This window comes from Leuresthes tenuis, unplaced genomic scaffold, assembly GCF_036924035.1.
Source record: "Leuresthes tenuis unplaced genomic scaffold, fLeuTen1.0.hap1 SCAF_3, whole genome shotgun sequence".
NCBI classification, from domain to species: domain Eukaryota; kingdom Metazoa; phylum Chordata; class Actinopteri; order Atheriniformes; family Atherinopsidae; genus Leuresthes; species Leuresthes tenuis.
Window position 1 is genome coordinate 8,003,595 of NW_027325357.1, and position 23,927 is coordinate 8,027,521.

At 38.1% G+C, this 23,927-nt stretch overlaps 2 protein-coding genes across 7 annotated transcripts; both read right to left on the reverse strand.

The window, feature by feature from the left end:
- Positions 1 to 4,762: 4,762 nt before the first annotated feature.
- yod1 (YOD1 deubiquitinase) lies at positions 4,763 to 10,150 on the reverse strand. The gene is made up of 3 exons (XM_072381631.1): positions 10,073 to 10,150; positions 8,550 to 8,762; positions 4,763 to 7,398 (listed from the first exon to the last, which is right to left on the reverse strand). The coding sequence occupies exons 1-3, from the start codon at positions 10,098 to 10,100 to the stop codon at positions 6,704 to 6,706; spliced, it is 936 nt and encodes a 311-aa protein (XP_072237732.1). The 5' UTR covers positions 10,101 to 10,150; the 3' UTR covers positions 4,763 to 6,703.
- A 1,372-nt stretch (positions 10,151 to 11,522) lies between these two features.
- Positions 11,523 to 23,845, reverse strand: pfkfb2b (6-phosphofructo-2-kinase/fructose-2,6-biphosphatase 2b). Of its 6 annotated transcripts, XM_072381635.1 has the most exons (17): positions 23,633 to 23,845; positions 23,082 to 23,233; positions 22,361 to 22,486; positions 21,214 to 21,310; positions 19,061 to 19,127; positions 18,823 to 18,897; positions 17,174 to 17,230; positions 16,951 to 17,075; positions 16,580 to 16,787; positions 16,203 to 16,349; positions 15,322 to 15,426; positions 15,036 to 15,165; positions 14,866 to 14,928; positions 14,715 to 14,779; positions 13,879 to 14,046; positions 13,178 to 13,200; positions 11,523 to 12,535 (listed from the first exon to the last, which is right to left on the reverse strand). In XM_072381635.1, exons 2-17 carry the CDS (start codon positions 23,167 to 23,169, stop codon positions 12,466 to 12,468), a joined length of 1,614 nt encoding a protein of 537 aa, XP_072237736.1. In that variant the 5' UTR covers positions 23,170 to 23,233; positions 23,633 to 23,845; the 3' UTR covers positions 11,523 to 12,465. The 6 variants fall into 6 exon arrangements, with proteins under 6 accessions (XP_072237736.1, XP_072237739.1, XP_072237737.1 ...); XM_072381638.1 differs by lacking the exon at positions 13,879 to 14,046; XM_072381636.1 differs by lacking the exon at positions 13,178 to 13,200.
- Between the last annotated feature and the right edge of the window lie 82 nt (positions 23,846 to 23,927).

Genomic DNA, 23,927 nt, shown 5'->3' on the forward strand with positions numbered 1-23,927 from the left:
TTTACTCTATAAAAAGAGAATAAATTTAGATTTTAGTTTCTGAAAATGTTCAAAATAAACTCTCTTTATTGAACCACATTATATGTTTTAGCCATGGGAGGACAAAAAAAAAAGCTTCAGCTGGCTTTGATGTTACCAGTCATTAACCTTGTGCTGAGTGCTGAAACGATTATTTTAACAAATAGCTGAGGGTGTTTTATGATAACATTTGTAAACATTTTCATATTCGTAACAGTTAAAACAGTTCGCAAAAGAATGAGATTATCATTATAGAGAAGATTTGGTACAATGAATGTAAGTATGTTGATAGTTACAGTAGCTTTACTGGGAATTTGGCTGTATTAATATACACTTGGGCAAAAAAAAAAGATGCAAGCTATCCCTTGTGGTTATTATTTGTTGTTACCAGCTAATCCTTCTTCCATGTGGATGACTTTAGACTTTGTACGATGTTAGTCAGACTAACATATTCACACATATTTTAAGTTGAGTTTTGTTCCAACACAACAATTCTTTCACTTTGATGCATTTCCTGAATTACAGAGAATGTGAAACTAAGTCACACTGTGTTGCATGCTGGGACAGAAGCACCATCTTGTAACACCTCTATCATTGTTTTGTGTTTGTATAAGTAGGTATATATATATATATGTATGTATGTATGTATGTGTATACACCAATCAGCCAGTACATTATGACCACAGACAAAGTGAGCAACACCTCTCACCTTGATGCAATGCAACACTCTGCTGGGAAAACCTGCATCCTGCATTTCACTTTGACACCTACCTAAACATTTCTGCAGACCAATCACCCCCCCACAACCGTATAGTATAGCAACACCACTCCCCTAACAAGCGGTTTTCCACAGGGAGACAGCACTGAGCCATGCAAAAAGAGCCTGGGAAGAGTTAAAAAGCATGTCAAAGAGCCCTCTAAACTCTCCAGATGCCAATATGATGGGATCTGCTAGCATCCGTGGGAAGCAAGCCCAATACATGAAGACCCTCCCCACAACCTTAGGATCCTTTTCTAAGGTCCTGGGACAGGACACTCTGGGACACCTTCAGATGTTCTTTGACCACACCTTGACTGGTCAGAGCTCTTTTTGCAGGATAAGGAGAGCACAGTCTACATCAGGCAGGTGGTTGTAATGTTACGGCTAATCGGTGTATGTTGGTATGTATATGTAGGGTATAAGTGACAAGTTACTTTGGCTTCGGAAAGCATCTGGCACTACTGCAGTGAAGTTCACAACTATTAACATTTAACCAACTAAACAAACTTAAATTTGTACCTTCAGAGGTACACTATTAACCCCTATATTATAATCATCATCCAACTTCCATTTTCTATACTGTCAATCCGTTAATCGGGTAGCGGGTGGGCCTATCCCAGCAGTCATCAGGCGAAAGGCGGGGTACACCCTGGACAGGTCGCCAGTCCATCACAGGGCCACACATAGAGACAAACAACCATGCACACTCCCTCCTAAGGACAATTCAGAGTCACCAATGTTGCATGTTTTTGGACAGTGGGAGGAAGCCGGAGAACCCTGAGAGAACCCACGTATACACGGGAAGAACATGCAAACTCCACACAGCAGGCGGGGTGCTAACCACCACACCACCAGCCTCATCATCCAACTTGAAAAAACAAATATATTTGGAAAAAGATTTGCAGAGACTAGTCTAAGCTATTTCAGCGTTGCCTTAGAGACTGCATGTATTCAGTATGAACAGTTAGCCTATTGTCCAGATTACCACAGAAAGCTTTCTTCACATCACTGTCAGTCATCATATTCTGAGACATTGTGGTGTGTCTCATATGCACAGAAGTTTTCTATCTAAACCCTGACTGCCAAATAACGGCAGGCTATCATAGCTTAGAGTGTTTGACAGATATCTAACTAGTCATCCCCAGTGCATGTGACTTGGATTACAGCACACATGGCACTCCTAATCTTCCTTTCTCGGATCAGTTTCAGAGGAAGTGTAGGGCAGCAGCAATGATCTCCTGAAAGTTATACCATATCCAGTTTGACCATGTTGTCTTGCTGTAGTTCTCTTGTGTTAGAATACTGCAGGGTTGATCTTTAAATGTGTTTGCCACTGAGCAGAAACCGCCAATTCACAAAAACCTCCTGGGGCTCTTTATATAAAAGCCTGAGACTACTTTTTGTAAAGACAGTTAGACACAAAATAAGCTGTTGTTTAGCAGATGCCTATTTGGGTATTAGATTTTCACCAGATCAAACAGATTTTTAGAGAGCTGATGAGTTTCACTGATACTCTTACTTAGAGCTTGTATTTCAATATAAAGGAACCCGTGTTTGAGCCTTTTGAAAATAAATTCACCTTTGGATAAATTTCAGCACCTGAGAGACGAGGGCTGCTGGTTAGGCCAAAGGAAGCACAAAAGCACTCTTGTTCACTGTGCCTGATTTGCCATGTAACCCCATCACTGTAAAAACTTTGAACCCGTATTGTCGCAACAGTATGCAATTGTCTCCATAAGTCCTGTTGTATAGGTCAATGTTTGAATCTGAACTAAGAGAGACTTGGAGATAAGGTTTTTTTCAGTCTGGGCTGAACCTCTGCTGTGGCCTCCAAGTAGCTGGAAACAGCTTGCTGAATTGTGGTAAAGAATTTTAAATTAACTGACAGGTTTTGGTTGCTACATCAGGCTCTGCTATCCAGTTACAACATAGGTGCTGTGCTTGTTTTTTTTCCCCATTCCAATGAAAAAATATGAATTTATCTATTGGTTATCTCCATACAGATACACTTATCAAAACAGTAGTCAAAGCTAAAACAAAAAAAGGTTATGTGGGGGTTGATGCAATAAAATAAACTGCCATGTAAAACTCCCTGGAACATATAATCTCTTTTCCAATTACAATGACTTTTCAGAGTTGATTGTGGCTGTAAAATAGCAGGTGGCCAAGCCAGTCTTATCTACAGCCTCTGTTTGAAGGGTATTATGTAACAGACTCAATTATTAATGTTCCTTCTTATTCATTAAAGTTAGCCCAGGTTTGTTTAAACTTGAGTACCTGGAGTTCAACCATCTTAACTCCAGATTCCTAAAAAAGAATAAGACTAAGTTCATTTGATGGCGTGTTTCATCACAAAGATTATTTGGACCAAAAACAGCCTCCACAAAACATTTAAAACAAACACCTCCATGATTCATTAAGGTTTGACGAATAAAATACTTCGGTGTTATATGTCTGCTAGTCTGTGGATATTAAGAAGCTGACTTGGCTGTCACAATAGTTATATATGAAAATAGCAAGTTTGCAGGTTATAAGCCACAGAAACAACGATTATGACGGTAAACACAGTTAACTAATGTAGCAAATGTTATTTAAAAACGGGTTTGTTAGGTCATAAAAACAGTTCACCTCAGGAGATGTCATTAACCTACCGTGAGAAACAATTAAGACTAATCAACTTATATAAACATTTACTTGAAAGTACTGAAAGTAGCCGTTTGAAATTGAGTCAGTCGACTATACCTGTTTGAGTCTCCGTACAGTCGCCAGGTAGGATACTCATCTCCAGATCCGAGTCAAATAAAGACGCGGTGGGCGCGAGGCTCTTCTACACTTGCACGGACTTTGTGCGCTAAGCTTTTAGCCAATCAGAGAGCAGCATTCTCCTTAAGACACACGACTCTTCGACGTCATTCCACCAGCATCTATAATCTGTTTCCCTCTCAAGCCGCCAGGCTCATTATGAAAGTGATCCATAAATCGTGACTGTAATTTTACTGAAAGGCTATAGGAATATGAATTAATCTTACTATTGGTGACTTCTGGGGGCATTTTTCGGAGAAAGGCAGTCTCTTCATGATCTCCATGCTACACATAGCCTGTGGATAAAGACATTGGCTGCATGTGTTTAATGAGTGCTTGGTACTTGGCTGTCATAAACTGCATAAGATTTTGAGTCTTTGGTATGTTCACGCTTGCAAAAAGTAAAATAAATAAAGCCGAAAATATAATTTGAAAAAATACAAGAACATCGCTGTCACACTAAATTCTTCAGGTTACCGTATATCTAAGCAGGGATAATGAAAAGTAAAATACCAGTAAATCTTAACATTGATTAAATGTGTCAGTGTCCTACTGATCCCTCGGCACAGCACACTTGAATTAAACAGTGATCTCAGTTATTAGTCACATCTTTTATTTTTAGCAAACACAATGTAAGCCATGAAAAATGTGGGTTGTGAAAATCCATTGAGGCATTTAGGGTAAAGAAACTAAATGAATGTACAGAAACTTGATCTTTTGCATGGTTTCTTTGTAGAAACAGAGGCTCCTGCTCCAGTTGGTCAAACAGTGATTTAACAAATCTTAAATCCTATTAGGAAGGAGCGCCTCAAAATAACATGTAGTGAAATCCCACCATGTTTGCAAAGTGTTTTCTCCCCTAATTTTCATTTACAGTGGCAGTGTTTTTTAATAGCAGGTAGAGATGAGTCACGGTGGGACAGAGTATATTATCAGCACAATTACCAATGTTCATATATATTTGTTTCGTTACAAATATTGAAAGATACCTCAAAATGTATCCTGGACAAAATATTTTAATAAACATAAATGCAAGTTGTTGTTTTTTATGTTCTTCATCATCTTTTCATGTTAAATAAAACATCACTGCGGATGATTTACAACATCTTGAGCCAAAATTGTGACAAACAGAAAGAAATAATAAGAAAAAATTTAAAAAAACTAATGACAATGTAAGCTCTACGTAAAGGCAACAAGAAATTGTTCATACAAAGACTCATACACAATACTGTTGGCTATAGCTTTTAATTGTGACAACACTGAAAAAAAAAAGAATCAAGTAAATCCAGTTATTCCATAGTGCTTTGTGTGCAACATTCACTGTTACTGTTAGTCTGAGAACTTTGTAAAATACAAACAAACCATTTCATAGTGTCACCTAGATGCAAGCTTGATTAAACCATAATTACTGTTAAAAATCAAGTAAACTACCAGATTATAAGCAATTCACATAAAAACGTTTGCTTCTCATTTACTCCCACCACCATCTGAATGTAAACCAGGAGAAAATGATCAATCAATTCTTCCACTGTTAAACTTACTGATTTTGGCAACAACTTGGGATCCAATACTGCCATCAAATGTATTTAAAATAGTAATACTGGCTCCACACGACGTGAGGCTACAATGACTAATCTTAGAATTTTATTCATAGCGTTCTCCAATTAAACATTTCTGACCTGATGTTTAACATAAGTAAACGAGATGAGGCCTGACTTTAGCTTAAAATATGAAAACATGCTCCAGTTGTGCAATACATACAGTGAAACAGTGGCCATTTTAAGAAAATACGCACAATATATTAACCCAATAAGATCTGACGGCACAGCTGAATCAGAACGGAATTAGTTAAAGCAAAATGTGCCTTCAAACTTAAACTTACTTAAATATGACATTAAAAGGTAAATGCTGTTTAGCAAAAGACAAAAAGCATTAACTGTACCTAAAAAAAAAAAATGTATCAGTTGAGTAGAATTGATCTCATTCAAGGTGCCTTACAGTTGTTTCAGAGTTCTCTTTAATGGGATACCTCTCTCCTTGATTTGTTTCTCCTAAAAATGCTTGAGGGCTCTCTTTAAAAGCAAAAAATGCAGCAATTCAAACATACAAAAGGTAAAAGTTTTTACAGCATGATGACACGCGAAACTTGCACACTAGGATTAGATATTAAACTCCGGAAAACTTGTCGTACCAGTGAAGAAATGTTATGAGCTACAGACTTTGTAAAATATGTATACAGCACCAATGTGTGTTTTTAAAAAAATCTAATAAAGGAAACGCATCGATAAATGATGTTGCAACATCAAATAAGAAAAGAGACATAATTGGGCAAATTTTGGACCGTAATTTGCTATACGCTATTGTACTTAAAAATGCATAACCCCAATCTCGATGGCCACTGTTAAATAAATTCAGAATAACCTCACAGACAGCACGTTTGTTCACAAATGACTCCAGCAGAGCACTGACATGGGCTACTTGTGCTGAACATTTATATATCTGAGGGCTAATAAAACAATCCCACTACTGGGAGAAATTCTCAAATCTGTTCAAAGGTGAAAAGTAAATGCTACAAAACCAACATGATGAATAACAGTCATACTTGCTGTGCTGTGTTTAAGACAACAGTGAATGGGATCACACTGGAGTGCAAATCATTCTTAGTGGTGTTTTAAACTCTTTGTGGAGCCACAGTGAGTGTTCAACTCACATAAGTTTATTCAGACACTTGTTTAGTGGTGGCAACATGGTGTATTTTCTACTTAACATTTGGTTTATCGCTATATTGAGTAATCTCAACAGAGCAAAACAACGCCTAGGAATTATCTGCATATTTTACTTGATCCAGTTTAACAGATTTGAAACCATCCCTAACAGACTAACATGATGATTTAGTGACATCGGAGAACTGCAGTGACATTTCTGACTTTTACAGCTTTCAGCAGTTAAAACATAATACTGAAAAGGTTAGAGGCTAAACACAGCATTGGCAGATTGTCAGATGTCACTGGGTAATGTGAGGTAGAGGATCACACAAGTAGACAAACCAACAGAGTTTCCAGACATGGAACAAAGGGGTTGGAGGTGGTTGTATTTGTAAGAGGAAGAAAAAATAATACACTTTCACACTTCTCCAAAATTGGTGTGGCCTGTCTCCTTGGCATGCTCACGAGCTTCCTTCTGTCCCACCAGGCCAGTCTGACACACCATGCAGCGCAACGCAAAGCGGTTAACGTCTGTGAACTGGCGCTTGCGGCGAGCCTCATCTGCCAACTCAAGGGCCTGGGCCAAGATTATGTCATCTGTGGTAGAGAAGATAGTCTGAGGCGGGGTGTCAGAACCGGGAATCTCTTTCTGCAGTGGGTCATAGTGGATACCATCGTAGATAAGCAGCACACGTTTGTGGTAGCCAGCATCCTCCCCGAATCTATCTACTCGGACTGTCTGAGTGTCCACCACACAGATCTCACACTGGTAAAACTTGGACAGGATGGACACCTCGATGGCTCCTCCCCAGGTGTCATCACGTCTTATCCAGGAGCAGTACTCTTCATTGGTTTTTCCAAGCACGGCTTCAGAGTAAGCTGCAGGGTCACTCGACACTATCTGCGCAATAAGGCCGCGCATCTCAGGGGCACAAGCGGGGTCATACACACCACCTTCCACCACATAATAAACACTGGTGAAGAGACAGGAGTTATCAGCTGGTACCACTCGACGAGCCAACACAGGAGAGAATTCCAGGCGCGGAGCTTTCAGAATGGGATGATCCTGAGGCTTTGGCTTGTTTTTTTCCTCCTCAACAATGAGTGTGTCTCCTGTATAGGAAGACACACCAATTAAAACACTGTTCATCCTGGTCAGATGTTGGTTTGAAAAGGAAGAAGAGAAACGTTACCATGTATAAAACTGTCCAACTGTTAACGCAATCTATTGCCCATATTTAAATTAAAATGACACAGTCCATGACAGGCTTTTTAACCACCGTGTAACATGTGCTTGAACTTGGCTGATACTAGATCACATTCTGAGCCGTTTCAACTCGAAAGCTTTAAATATTCAGCTTGCATTTCAACAGGCCTGAACCACATCATTCTGTCTGAACAGTTTTCTTTTTGACTGAGTCTCTATTTAAGTTATAATGAACTTCTATAGAGGGCTGGAATTCAAGGAGACGTTATATCTCTAAATGACCCAACTAGTTCTGTCCATTGAAGAAAAGGAAAAAATCATTTAAAAAAAAAATCACCAGCTAGTGCTTATAAATACTGTTATAAACCTCAGTCAGCATTTGTGAGCCCAACTGGCAGTTAGCATTTATAAATGCCAGTGCATAACAGCTTTATAAGTAAAGCAATTTCATATCCGGATTGTGAATGCAGCACATGGGAAAATACAGCACCCCTTTTCCAAGTGACAGCTGTAAATCCACAGCACTGTTATTAAAATAGAGAATGGCAGGTGAAATTAGATGAGTCTTGACCTCATGGGCTTACACTGCCTCTTTAACTGCACATTCATGTTGAAACTCAGAGGCCAGACTGGCTCTGTTTTTCTAAACACGTTGGAAACAAAGACAAAAGTGGTTCTTGGTTTTCGTCTTTTAAAGTTCTTCTTTTAATGTGTAGCTGTATATAAAAATTTTAATTTAATCTGAAATTTCTATTTAAATGGAGATAAGATGTGTTTCCATGAGATGGGGAAAAAGGTCAGATCAGCCAATAGCAAAACATTTTCACAATACAATGGAGGTGAGCTGAATTTAATTTGGCTTCTAAAAGTATCAACAAATGAAAACAAAAATCAATAACTTATTTCCAGGTGCTATTAATAATGAAATCACATTCCATGGTTCAGTTTTTCAGTCTATAATTATTCTAAAACCCTGCTTATCTTAAATCCTAAAAAAGCTGAGGTGTATTCAGAGAATTTGGTTCATGAGTACATTTTTTTGATGTCCGAAACAAACCTGATTTGATGGGGTAGTCCTTTAGATGAGCATCTCCATTTCGAAGATCAAGACTGGACGGTGGGTAACCAACCATTATTTTCTGTACATCACAGGGGATCCCCGTCAGCTCCTCCACCTTGCTCTTAAGCTCCTGCACACAGGACTGATGAGTCAAGCCCTGCATTAGGTGGCTCCCATTTTTGGTTTTACAGCGAAGTCGCAACATCCTGCCTGCAAAAACATGTGATGTTAAATCTGTGTTGCATGATTCGGTAAAAACTTTGCCAATACACACTGACAAGCTGATTACTTGGATATACTTCATGATCAGGTATTTCCATTAATGGATTGTTTTCTACACTGATGGCAAATCAAATTTCAAGATGACAATGCCAAGACTCACTGAGCTCAAATTGTGACCGAGTGGTTCAGGGAGCATGAGACTTTATTTTTTTTTTTACACATGGATTTCCACCACAGAGTCCAAACCACAAGCACATAGAAAATGTTGGAGGTGTGCTGGAGAGAATGGCTTTCCCATCATAAATACTAGATCTGGGTGAAAAATGTATGCAAATCTGTATGAAAATTAAAACTAATTGCTTAAGTTTATCAAAATTTGAAACTAAATGTGTGCCATAAGCAAAGCTAGAGGTATTACATCAATGTGACTGTATCATCATTACTATAAGGCAGTGCACCACGTCTATAAGCAGTGCACCAACTACGCTGCTTCTTTTGTTGTCATTCAAAGTTCTCCATTAAATGCTTGAAAAACACATAAATGCGTCTTAAATGCTGAAAACAAGTCATAACACTTATGGAATATTCTAAAAACTAAATATACATGCAAAAGAACTATGTTTGAAAATATGTAATTTGCTTTATCTCTTACAAAAAAGATTTGGCATACAGCTTAGTTTAGCAGTCTATTTTGAGGAATGCAGTTACAACTTTATCATATACTGTAACACTAAGCTATGATAGCTCGGTGCAGCTAATGCTAACTGATCGCGGTCACTAAATTGTGCTGATAGTTGCAACAAAATGCGACTATCCATAAAGGCCTACATAATAACTGAACTGCTGACTAGCAGTACAACACTAAAACCCCTGACAGCCGTTTTGCTTTGTTTTAGGTTCTTTGTTCCATTTAACGTTGACGACTTCGTTTAACGGGTAACAGATAGCAAGGTAAGCTAAGAAATCCCCATTAAGCAAGCAAATTTAGAGTTATGTCAAACAAACATTAATGGTGACAACATTAAAGTCAAAGAACCAGAAAGTTTTATCCTGAAAATGTATGAAATAAATACACTTGCATACTTTGAGAGACACGTTTACGTTCAGACTAGCTAATCAAAGCGGTTATCATCCGCTAACGTTAGCAGGCTAACCTAGCCATTAACTTAACAATAACTACTCAATTAAAGTTAAATTTTCCCACATCCATTCAGTCTTTGATAAATCATTAATTTGTCAACTCATAAATCTTAACACGACGACACACTTAAAAAAGGCAAAGTCTTTTATTTTCTTACCTGCCGTTGACTGCAGCCCTTCCTGCATCAAACAATAAACATCTAGTGAGGACTGATGCCACCGTACGTCTCAATGACGTCACGACGCTCCCTTGTCAGCATGTAAGCACGTTGTGTGTCACAATCAGGCAAAACTAGTTGGCAGATTTGTAATTATCCATTGAAGTGCTGCTAAACAAAATAACAAGACAGACATGATATGTATAGTCCTATATATTGATATAATGAAGAGTCTGTACAGACAGTGCAATAGTTTGTTCATCAATCCCACGCAGATGAGATGTTGTAGAGATAAATGGTTATAGGTAGTTTTTCTAAAGTTTCCACAATGACCCACATTTTTGCTGCATATGTAAAACAGCTTTACAGTATTTGGCTATCTTTTTTCACTTACTGTTTTTTTTTTATATCAACACAGTCATGGTCCTATAGACATAGAGGGATTGAGCAAAACAAAGAAGTAGCTGTGCCCTACCCTACTATGATAGAAACAATTTCTAATTCTGGCTGAAATACGTTTATTAGGTAAACAAGGTGAATTTGATGTTTCTGATCAGAGGCAGTCATAGGTGGCTGACTTTACAGGTCCATACATATCTGTTGCAAAACATTTAAAGGCTGTAATTACAGCAAACAGGTAATTCTGACATTTTACTCTGGACCACATAGTTTCTTGAAGTGACCAAAGAGTTTGTCAAGTACTTCAGGATCGAGCCTTGCTTAACTTGGAAAAAAATGTGATTTATGTCTGTTACAAGTTAGTGCTTAAAATGTGTTGCAATGCTTATTCAGTTCGAAAAAGGGGAGTAGTTCACTTAGTAGCACTTTAAATTCTATGGACGTTTACAACACACATCTGCGCTGTAAAACGCAATTACTGATAACGAAATGAGTAGAGGTTGACAACATTGTACCATGTAATTTAAATTTTGAATATTAGTTTGTAGTGCTAAATTAAACCCACGAGGTTACAGAAAATCAGTCTGTCAGTAACAAGCAAATGCTGAATTTTCTTACATCTGTACATATATTTTCAGTAGTCGGACTGCAACAGTGAACTTCAAATGTCAAATTTCTGTTTTCTACAATAATGACCCAGAGAATAACACATTATGTTTGGAGCCTGTGGTAGTTAACAATATATTATTTTTCCACAGAAAGGCACCCGATTTACTGATTTACTAAGATTTTAACGTCAATTATGGTGAAAAAGAAAAGAGAAAAAAGACACTGTTGCTCCCAGGTCTCACCCGCCATACTCTCGCTTGAAGTCTTCAAAAACAAGTAATTTTCTCTCACCTAAACTGCTTAACATTTCAACGGGGACAATTTCGGGTTAAATGAGGAAAAAGTTATGAGAGGGTAACAAATGAATAATTTGCAACAGATTTGAAGATTTCTACAAAAAAAAAAAAAAAACAAAGAAGCAAACAAAATTGTCATGCCTTCAAAATTCACTTTTATTGTTTGCTTTAAAGGCACAGAAGGCCGCTTTGAGCAAGTCAATAATTCATCAACAGTCAAACATAACAAATTCATCAACCAAAACTTTGCCTCAGCCTCTTTTAAATATAAGAGATTTTTGTGTCAGTGGAGAAAAATACTTATTCCAGGCAGCTTGATAATATGAACACAAATAGCTAACATGAAGGTATTTTTTGTTTTGTTGTGCATAATTCTTACAAGTAAATGAACATCTGGGGTTTTGTGTTTGCTGCGACACTAAATTTCTTTCCCTACTGCTGGTATATAGTATGATATTGAGATATAGTTTATTTTCTAACAGAAAAAAAACCAGAAAGTGCTCCCAGAACAAAAGGAAGGATAAAAGAGCCTGACTACATTCTCTTAAGACATAATAGATGATGGCATAAGAATCCAGTCAACAAGAATCACAACTATAGAATGCTTGTATATATGCAGATATTTATTACAAAAATATTTCTAAACTATCATTTATAACGAAAACTGATTTTGCATGATGATAATGCATAATGTGTCTTTATTACATTCTGTGGCATGTGGAGAGGCTAATTCTGTCAATATGTATGAAGTCCAGTAAGGCATTGCTCTATTTACAAAGACAATGGAACACCATTTCTGTAATGCAGTATGTCCTGGTTGACTTATTTCTTCTGTTGCACATGCAAAAGTGTTTATGATACTAATGCAAAGCCTCAGCATGCAGCATAAAGACAGAGAGTTTGAGATAAATAGGAACATGTTACTTTATCAGCGAGTGGCCTTGTCCACTTCATCCTGTTGTCTTAACACCTTCAACAATGTGGATGAAAAAGAATTAAAGAAACAAATATTTCCATCTTCAGAGTCGTGAATGACTCCAGAACTTGTGCACACTGTGCCATAAAAACCGGAGAAAGAGGGTCCAACTGTCACTCAGAAGCGGACACAGCCACTAGTTTCTTCGGGGCCGTCAAAGTCGATTCCTTCACACAAGGACTCCTTTAAGAAAAAAGGAAATGTCACTGTCAATCGCAAATTAATTCCTTACAGAAGCAAATTCAATTTGAGGCAACTAATAGCTTCCTTGGTGGCCCAGGAGAACTTAAAAATTAGGTCATTATTTGAAGTGTAGTAAATTAGCCTCAATACCATGTTTTCAGTTAGTTATTCATTATTAATAAGATTATGACCTTCTCTATGATTGTGTTACATCATAATAACTTACACTAAACTTTAATAAGTACTAAAACATGACTGGATTACCATGACTTAGAGTATGTTTATTGTACAGTATATAGTCAAAGTTTACCCTTTTTAAGTATCTCTAGTATACTGAAGTAACGTGAACATCAAAGAGTTTTACAAAACTCTGTTTTACTATGTATATATTATGTTTATATATCGATTAAAGTTCCAAATAATCAATATGCGATAGTGCTCCTGATAAGGTCGCAGCGGCAAAAGAAAACTGATGCAACTTTTGCTGTACAAAGGTGATGGCAGATAAAAGACACCCAACCAACCTTAAACTGTAAAAACAGAAGTAGACCACAAAAGTTCTCCACAGACACAGACATGAAATGAAGCATGGGAAAGAAAATGAAAGGTTTGCCACAAGTACTAAGTCTCCAAAATACTCACAGACAACTGCTTCCTATCCGAGTCTGTAAGACAGGTTTAGAGAAAGCAGAGAAGGCAGAGAAAGAGAAAGACAGATAGAAATGTAGAGAAGGGCTGAAGCACAGTACTCACAAGACAAAGCCAATGATCACACAAGATGTACAAATATGAATATGCATTCAAAAACTTTCAACGCTTCTTTTTCTCTCAATTAAATGGTTATAATGCTTTTCACAGCATGCTAAATGCTAATTAATGCAAATTGTTTTCTTAATTTGTAAAACTCACAGATTTATGATAGTTACACATTAAATGAATGAATAAAATAAATTATGGTAATTTGCAATAAAATACTCCTGATGTTTGTGTGTCTTTTAAATAGAGTAAAGGTTAACTCCACAGTGATTTTTCCAGCAAAGTGGTGGCATGCTGGTCTGCATATTCAAGCTAGAGACAGCCTTTTTGTGAAGCAAGGGTCGTGCAAGAAAATCATCTGATAGAGAGTAATCCATTCAAGATGCAAAACATTCCCTGAAGGAGAAAAGACACATGCAGGGGTGGATTTAAGGTATGTCAGTTGCAACAAAGACATGGAATCATCAAGAAGATCCAAAACTGAGACAAGGGAATGCTAAACACAGGGTTACAACTGTGGTGGGACATGACTGATTGCAGCTAACGGTGACAGATTTAGAGGGTTTGCCTGTAACTCTGTCACTAACTTGGCTTTGCAGTCCCTCTGGCATCAGAGCTGATGGGGTGGGGGCAAGCGGTAGCCAGGGCTGGTTGCCCACGCTGTAGAGCCTGGGACGCTTGACCTGGTCGTGACTGGATAAGGGAGTGTAACTATTCCGGCGATGTATGAGAGCGGAGTCCCTTGGAATTTTATCCTGGTTAGAAGATGAAATACCGCAGGTGTTAAAGGAAAAAGATCTGGGGACAAACAAGAACGCGGGACACCAGACGAAGAAATACCAAGATAAGAAGCTGCACAAAAAGTTAATGAAGAGATGCAGTGGAGCCCTAACGCAACAGGTAAAACACTTCAAGAATGGAAAAATATTTAAACATGTGACAACTGCTTAGATACAGCAGTCTTTTTTTCAAATACACGTAATCTCAATATCAGGATGCAACCAGAGTAATGATAATAATAAGATCAGCCAAGCAGCAGGATCAGCCATAGTCTCCACTGAGGCAAAAATATTGCTAAAACTGCATTTTATTTGAAGCCTCTCAGCTCAAGCCAGAGGTTAAAAATAGGAAGGGCAGAGCAAAACAAACCAAGGACATTAGGAAAGGAGTCAAGAAAGCAAAGCCTCACGTGTAAGGAATACAATGCAGGTGCACTGCAAATGTGCGAAATTAACAGACACAACAAACAACAGCTCGCTAGACTTCAAATTATTTGTTGAGATTCCTTTAAAAAATTTCAAGCAAGATAATCCATTTCAAAGCTTTAATTAGACTGTGATGTTTGTAAAAGAAAATACAGGACTATGATTATTATTATCATTTTATTCTTTTGTTTTTTTCAGCTCAAATCAGAGCAACTTACAAGTGGCCGGTCTCGATGTGTGTTTACTGCCTCCACATTCAGGTAAAACATCTCCACTTTACAACCTACAAGATGCAAAATGGAGTGAATTGTAATCCTGTTTTTATGTTGTCTTGTGTTGCTATAGTTTTATTTCCAGGTGAAGACCTACCATATGCAACAGGAGTGAGCTTGAGCACAGTGTGGAGGGGACATTTCATGTACGGCAGATCCTCTGTAAAACGAGGAACACAGCATAGAAAATACAATTTCCCTCTTTTGTACACGTTTATGTGTGTGTGTGTGTGTGTGTGTGTGTGTGTACAATAATGGTTATCTGACCTGCCCCCTTGTCCAGGAAGTAAGCCAGGAGACAGCGCATCACAGCCTGATGGCAGATAACCAACACGTTGCCCTGTCTCTCTAACTCCATGATAACTGGCTCCAAACGCTGAACAAGATCCTGATAGGACTGAAGACAAAGAGGAAAACATTTCTTATAAAAGTAGACAATAGTAGCCACAATAATTTGTTTGAATTTTTGCATGGAGTGTTCAGTTCAATTCAATTTTATTTATATACAGCGTCAAATTACAACACATGGCATCTCAACAAGTGTTCGGGTCACCTCTCCTCCTGGGTAGCGATAGTGGTACTTATCCTGGTCCCTCAATGCAAACTCCTCTGGGAATGTCTCCTGGATCATCTCATAGGTCATTTCCTCACACACACCCTGAGAAACAATAACAAAACATGTGTTCTTATGTTGTGGCTCAAGGAAAAAGTTCAATAGAAAACATTTCATTGCACACAGTGGTGAAGCAGAAAACCAACTACAGCATATATGCCCAAATCCTGGAAATGGTCAAAGTAATTGGGGCAACATTTGTCCCACAACAAAATGGTTTTGGATATCTGCCTGTTGTGAGAAGCCATATGAATGATGTGCAAAAAATGGCTATAGTGTTGGTTTTGGTCTGTTGTTTCTTTGCAACAAAAAGCACACTGTCTGCTCAGTAGTATTTACTTTTAAGGAACCTTAATTTGAAAGAAAAAAAAAGGTAAACGGCTTTAAGAAAATAATCTATATTGAAAGATATATTTGTTGAGCATATAAGTAAAACAAACCTATAGATTTCAACCTCACAGGGCTTTCATCAGGGTGAAAACAGAAAAAATAGACTAGGTGACTAATGACTAGAGCTGCATTACATCCAAAGCATTAGTGCCTTTCACATAACTTCCCCCTTGCTGAACCATAAGTCCTTGGACAAACTGTTATTTCTGTAACTGCCATTTTTTTCAAAGTGTTCTTCAGGCCTTTTGTTTCCCTTCAGGTTACTTATTGATGTTTAAAAAAGATCAAATCAGGTGAAAACCTCAACACTAGAAGTCTCAAAATAACATCCAGAATATCGTTTCTGCTCTTCTTGACCAGAGAACTCCACGAAACTCCATGAAATCTGTTTTAACTGTAAAGTTGGGGAGGTTAGATGACACGTTACTGACAGCATCAATCTCGTTGAGGATCTTCCACTGTTCATAAGGCACACCGAGCTCCTCAGCTGTCTGGATTGTTCTTCTCAGTTGGCTTGTCCACACCTTCAAGTCCGAAAGCTTGTGCTCATCAATGAAATCACACAGGGCACGAGCGAACTGGGATGAGACAGAGAGAGGTTTCAGTCTGCCATTAGTGGCATTTCCTCCTCATAAGATCCGTGTTCAGGGAATGGGAAATGGAGGGAATTTAAATAAAATAATTTAAATAATAATAATTTGCTACAAGGGTTTTAAAGTATTGTAGTTAAGTACTTCTTATCTTAGCTATCTCCACTGGTTCTGCAGCTTATGAGATGTGGATTATAAAAGAGAGCAGGCTCTTATACCTGTTTCCCCCGAGGAGAAAGTTCAGCATCTCCCCCAATGCGTCCCTCGACGTTGTGGTTGCTCTCTCCGTGTCGACACAGGTAGATGGAGTGCGAGTGCACATGGATGTTCATGAGGTAGTAGACTATTTTGCTCTGGATGTAGTCCTGCACCCGGTTCACTAGAAAACGCCGGCCTACGTTTATGACCTTGATAAAAGAGAGGTCCCTGCAGGTGCCAGTAAATACTGTGGGTTACTTAAATGGTTGCATACTGTCACCATCTAGAGTTTATCTTCTGAATCACAGTTCCCCGCAATGTCAGCATTACTATTTGCTTGAAAAACCTGTGCCTGAAAACAAGTGTAATGGTGCATTTAATTAATTCTCACTTGTCATAGTCATCAGGATCTAATGGTTGGTAGGTGACCTTGTAGCACTCAATGCGTTTTAGGAAGTCATCCATTACTCTCTCCCTGTGTCTCTCAGGGTAGTCTGGACTGGACACTTTCACTTCCTGTAGCAGGGATTGAACACAGTGAAATACAGTTCTTACATAACACTGTGCATACAGTGAGTATTAATAGATTATGGGCAGGTAACATAAGATCATACCAGAATATTAGCAGCAATGACATCTGGGTCGTCACACACAGACTCCACAAAGAACACCTGTTGGAAAATTGTTCAGAGGCTCAATTTACACTAAACATTCCAGAAACAGACAACTGAATCGACACCAGAACAGTTTCTTAAAGGAAAAGCTTTTAAATATGTTTAAACATTTGAACATACTTATCTGCATTCCTTTCTTAGAATAAGATGGGAAATTTTTATGGGGTTATATCACATGTGGGTGAGTCTTCACATGACAAATAGCATTTTATTTAGAGAGCTGAGGACCAGGGATCAGTCTATCAAGTTTACAGAGTAGGGATTCCAGCTCAGTCCTAAACCAGCTGAACTAAATCAGAGAGGTTAAAGCTTCGAATGCATTAACACTGACACTAAAAATATCCTTATAAGTAGCGAGAAATGATTTAAATGTCTTGTGTTTGGTCGTTCGATAAGACAGATGCAATATCTCGGAATGGAGAAGCGATTTGCTCCAGCGCACACATAAAAAAAAAAATCAGATGATGTATTTAACAATGACCCTTATATTGGAGATAATGACAAGCAGTCTTAAAACTTGAACTTTCTTCAGGTATTGCAGTTGCCTTCTTTATTTTTCATATTTTTTCCAATAGAAATTAATGTTTGAAATGGAAATACAATTATCTGCAACCTAAAAGATGTGGGTCAGGCTCTTGACTATCATGCTAACATGGTTGGGAGTAATGACTCCCTCTGACTGATATTATTATATAACAACAAGTTCACAGGAGGTCAGTGGCCAAGCCAAGCTATTTGCAATCCATTTGAACTCCATTTGCATTGAGGCATAACTTAACTCATGAATCTATCAAAAATATTTAGTTTTGTAAAACACAAAAACTAAAGAAAGCAAAGCCATTTTCTTTCATTTTCCTCCACTAAGTGTAAAATTTAGAACTGCTGAGCTCAATCAAATAAGTGTATTACCCAAAATGCTATTATGGTGGGACAAAGTAATGTTTAATGAGACTTTCTTACCACCCTGAGCGAATCACAGCGAAATAAATAACCAAAAAGGTCTATTTAATTTCCTACTACAAGATTTAAAAGGTCAATTTTTGGAGTACCTCTTTATAAACCCTTTCCCCTTTTTTGTCATATGGTTATAACTTTTGGCATGATACCGAAAGCAGTCAATGGTATAAACAGAAAAGCACGACAGTTGTAGCAGGTAAAGTGCATGTACTGAAACTTACTGATGAGTTCAGTTTCACTGAAGCATTTTTCATGCAGTGATTAGCCATAAAAAAAGACTGACACAGTCTAATACAGAAGATATTAGACAAAAATAACACCTGCAGTGTTGTTGCTGAATTACACCAAATATATTTGCCACTACAAATGACTTTAAGTGTCTTTATGAAATCTTTTACTCTTTGTGCCCCGTTCACACTTATTTTTAATCGCACTTCAACAGGGTTTCCATGGAATCTTCTATTCCCAAGGATCCCAGAAATAGAAGGCCAATTCAGCATACTGCTATTTGGGATTCACCCTCTTGTGGCCACAGTGGCTGCTGTTCTGCAAGGTTAGTAAGGACTAGTGTTCATATATTCCCAGGTAATGGCTGAAGTCATCACAGTGAAATAAATAATATTAAGCATTACCTTGAATGCATTCTCCTTCACAAATGCTTGGATAAGGTCACGTCGCTCTCTTGTTGTGTTTGTTGCATCAAAAACCTAACAAAAAGGGGCAGAAAAGACTTTGCGTGTTCATCTGTCATGAAATGTTTGTAGGACAGTTTAGGAACAAGACTGCCTTAATGTCAGATGTGTTTCTGCTCCACATTTCTTATTGTCTGGACATAAGCCAGGTGCCCATAAAGATAGAGAGATGACTCACTGCAATTTGACCCCCCTCCCCCGTCAGGTACGCCTTCACATCCTGCAGAGCTACCAAAGCACACTGCCTGCAGGAGAGAAGGCAAACACAATCACCACATCCCACGGTAAATGTCATGTACACCAAGTGCTTTTTGAGCATTTGATTATACAACCCCAAATAAGAAAATGTTGGAATGGTGTGGAAAATGCAAATGAAAGACATTTCAGTTACTCTGACTTTTATTTAATTGAAGACGGTATGAACCCAAAATATTTAATGTTTGGTCTCATAAACTTAATTTCACTTCTTAATGTGCATCCATTACTGTATTTCAGGCATCAAACACATAGTAACACATAGTAAAAAAGACAAAAAGATAGTTGGGATGGAAAAAAAAACCCAGTCAGCAGTAATATTTCTCCTACTACAGTGCATAAAATCATCAACCGATTCACAGAATTTGGAGGGATTTCAGTATTTAAAGGGCAAGGGCACAAGCCTAAACTGAACATCTGTGATCTCTGAGGTAAAACTGTACGATTGATCTCATGTATGGAATCTGCTGCTGTGAATCCATGACGTGGTTAAATCAGCTCTCAAGACAAGGCAATCTGGCTATGAAAAACAATACAGAGAGATATTGGTAACATTAGGCTGAATCTACAGTTCGACACTTTTTTGGGAAGAGAAAAAGGAATTTACTGAATATCCACAGAAGACAACAGTGGTGGATAGCTGCGATAAGTGGCTCTGGGAAAACATATTATTATCCAAGTCAGACATAAAGAGAGGACTTCACAGAGCAAACACAAAGAGTTGACCACAGGATACAAGCCGTTCATGGGCCTCGAGAATACAAAGGACAGACAAGGTTTTACCAAAAAAACAAACGACCTATTCTAAGACAGCATTCTGACAAGAGAAACTAAAATCAACATGCACCAGAATAACGGAAAGAAAAAGGCTCACCATTTTATACACAACATCATCTACAAACGCATAGGGTAGAGTTATTGCATAGGCATGAATGACTTCCAGTAGCACTAGATCTCTGGTGATGTGAAGAATTATAATGTATGCTCAGGTTCAGCCAAATGCTACAAAGCTGACTGGACAATGCAGTTTGATAATGTTTAACTATAACTTTATCACGGCTAAAAGGAAATTATAATGTAGCAGCATTTTGTAGTCACTGCAGCTGGTTATTGCTGCTGGTAGGAATGACCTCTTGTATCATTCTGTGCTATAGAGAAGCTGAAGAAGCCTCTAACTGAACACACGTTTCATCGTGAAATTCTGTGTCCATTATGTTCTTCAACTTGTGCAGCATTCTTCTTTGCACAACAATCCAGCACTATTTGAAGGTAAAGAGAGTTAAAAATATCTGATATTAACCTGAGTGAGCTGTGTTTCCCTTACTCCAAAAGGCATGAAGACAAAAATAAAACAACTAATGACAGCTGCAGTCAACAGCCTTTAAATTCTTTGATATCCTTGAGTTCCAGACTTTATATGGTCATTGCCTGCAAAGGATTCGCAAAAAACCCACGTAACTCTTCTTTACTTCTCATATAATCAAAAATCAAACAAAGGGAACACCACAAAATGTCAAACTTTTGTCTCTTATCTCAGAGAGTCGACATGTCTGATATTTTTGAGACAAGAAATGTTTATTGTTACTGTTTGACCCAGGTTGGATAGCCATGCAACACCCTGGAGAGCTTATGTTAGCTTCAGATTGACAGCAGCAGCTGGTTTAATATGTGGGTCACAATCCAGCACCGAGAGGCTGTCGAGAGCCTGTCACATTTTCATGGTAGCCGTGCATGAAAAACTCCATTTAAATTATTACCACTAAATGAACATGAAACCATGAGGGGTGGCTCTTTACTGGGTTAATCTTTTTGGAGTGCCCAGCACATGGTGGCCATACGTTGTCATGTGTCTATCAGTTTAAGGTAGAACAAACACTTAGCTGAACGTTGGCCAAGAAAACAGCTTAGTCACTGATGCAGCAGAGGAGGCTGCAGAATACTAAATGAATTTGTGCTGAATGGAGGAAATGCCATATCCACACAGTAGATGAGTTATAGCTTCTCTTAGTGACAAACAATATGCGAATGTCCTTTGTAATGACTGAAGATGAGCTTACATGCACGGGTGTAACTTACTTTCTTATTTTCATGGCTTCCTCATTGTCGTGACGGAAGAAATCATAGGATTTATAGGATTTGACAGCCTCTCTGCGGTACACACCCAAGTTAAACACTGCAACAGTAATAAATGACATCAACACAATCTACCCACACTGTGCTGTCGGCTTACATTTTAGAAGACACTACTATGATATTTTGTTTGTCATTTTGATTCTTAAAAGCAATTACAACAGTAATGAGCTGACCAATCTTTTTTTTTTGTTCCCTACTTTGGAATAACTATACACCATGTAAGTGAGAGTTTCATGAAAGCAAATTTTACTTTCTTTTCCCAACTGTACAGCCGTGTTTTTTCACCATATTCTGATTTTGTCAATGCTTTTTGTTCTGTATGCATCATCTATAGGAGCTATTCTATTGCTTGAATTGAGCATTTGTCACAAGGTCTAAGGAACAATCTAAGGACAATAAAACAGCCCTCATTCACATTTAATCCATGTCAAATGAGCCAAAATCACAGAAAAAAAAAAAAAAAAAATATATATATATATAAAAAAATCGGCTAAATCATACATGAATCAGATCTAATCAAATAATATTTAAAAAAAATAATCTGAGCCCAGTGAGACGACAACATTATTGCACATTTATTTGCGTAAAAGAAATGGCAAACAATTTTTAAAAGACGTTTCATGTACCTATTCAGTGTTGTTTATAAAAACACGAATGTGAACATTTATACTTGCTATACATACTTTCTATATACAACACTCATATATCCACTTTTATGATAATTCCTCATGTGTGGGATATGTTCCTGGTGTTTATGTCCTGTACATCAGTTAGATGGAGAATAAACATACATTTCTATGTGGAACTTTGTCATATATGGGTGTATCTCCACTAATGTAAACTTATCATGTGATATAATAATAATAATAATAATAATAATAATAATAATAACAACAATGATAATAACTATTATATACACTCAAATGCTCTGAACAAATGCAACATTTGACAGGTATCTTAAAAATATAATACCTTTATAAATACCATGTGTAAAAGTGCTTCATAAATGCCACCTAAGTAATATTTATGTACACCTCTGTATGTTGGAATAAACTGAAGCACAATGAGAATGAAATGTAATTTATCTTACCTTTGGTTGGGACTCCGATCCAGTTGAGGTAACGTGTGAGTTTCTTTGACATGTAGGTTTTTCCTCTCGCAGGGAGGCCGATCATTACAATCACAGTCGGAGAATTTGTCATATAGGATGCCCATGCTGCCCAAGAACAACATGCAAAATAATAAAAGTCCAGCAAAGCCAAATGCAACTATAACATATGAATGTATCCGAAACTAATCACAAACCACATTTTAAAAGTCAACAAAAAAGCATAATAACTTGGGTGTCAACACAGTTTATTAATAATTCATGTAAATACTGCATGAAAAAGCCTGGTTGCAAAGATAATAACTAGGCCATGTGCCTTTTGGACAAAAATAATTTCCTTTTTGGACACAAATATAATAAGTACTCAGAGTTCAGGTAATTTCTTAAGGAAATTAAAAGAAGAAATGTCCTGAGAGAGAAAGGCAATTTCCTTTGAAGGTATCACAGTGTATTTTTATATCACTGGTCATAATTTACATTCTTCTCTTTTTGGCCCACAGCTTCACATCCACTTTCTCACAGACTCCTGTATAAAACAGAGCCTCAACCAAGATGCTTCTCAACAAAAGGGGCAATTTCACAATTACTTGTGAACTTGAGCAAACAATACACAGTCTTAGGTTACAAGTGCACCTGTGGACTCTTGGAGCAATCAGACAGTAGTAGTTCAAATCTAATTTTGAGAAAGCTGGAGTTTACTTACAGCATTTCTTCTCATTCGATCTTTGTTCATTTTTCTTGGCTTCTGCTGAGTTTGCAGAGGGTCCACCGTCTCTTTGGGTGCAAGACATGTTGAAAATTGATCTCAGTTTTTAAAAATCTGCGCTCCTTCAGAGGGACACAGTCCTAGCTTGTCTGAAAATGAGGGAAAACCAAAAGAGAAATGGGCTACATGTAATGGATTATCTTCCTGCATGCAACAGAAATTAATCGAGCTGACTAAGCTCTGGCATTTCGCTTAACCCGTTATGGATGTGGCTTTATGTATCCCTGGCAACATTGACTGGACAATCGGAAGCAGGGGAGCTGAGGTTGAGGGGTAAAGACGCTGCTGCCACATCATCTGTGCTACAAAAAACCGCTTGACTTAAAGCAGCGCTATTACAAAGCCGCACATGCAATGCAAACAACGACATCCTCAATGTGGGTCAACAGTCTGATGTTATATTGACATCATCCACATCTAACATAATCCGTACAAGACAGATCTCCTGCAGCGAAACGTTTATTGTCTATGTTGGATTTTTATTTTACCTGATCGGTAGCAGATGTGACTCCTGCAGCTCGTAACGCTTCTGCGCACGCCTGTTTGCACCGTAAACCTCCGGATCTGTCAGACCGGGAGTTTTGGGTCCGCCGCTGCGGCCGGAGGAGCCAGTCTAGTTGGCCTGTCCTTGATGCTGATGAGTCCCCGGCCGCTGGTGTCCGCTCAGGCTGGAGGTGCGCCTCTACGTCAGATTTCCCCTCTACCGTAAAGCTGAGAGTAGATCTAGGGCAGCACACGCCACTGCACAGCCCCAGTGTTATCAACTCAAAAGCACCATGAACA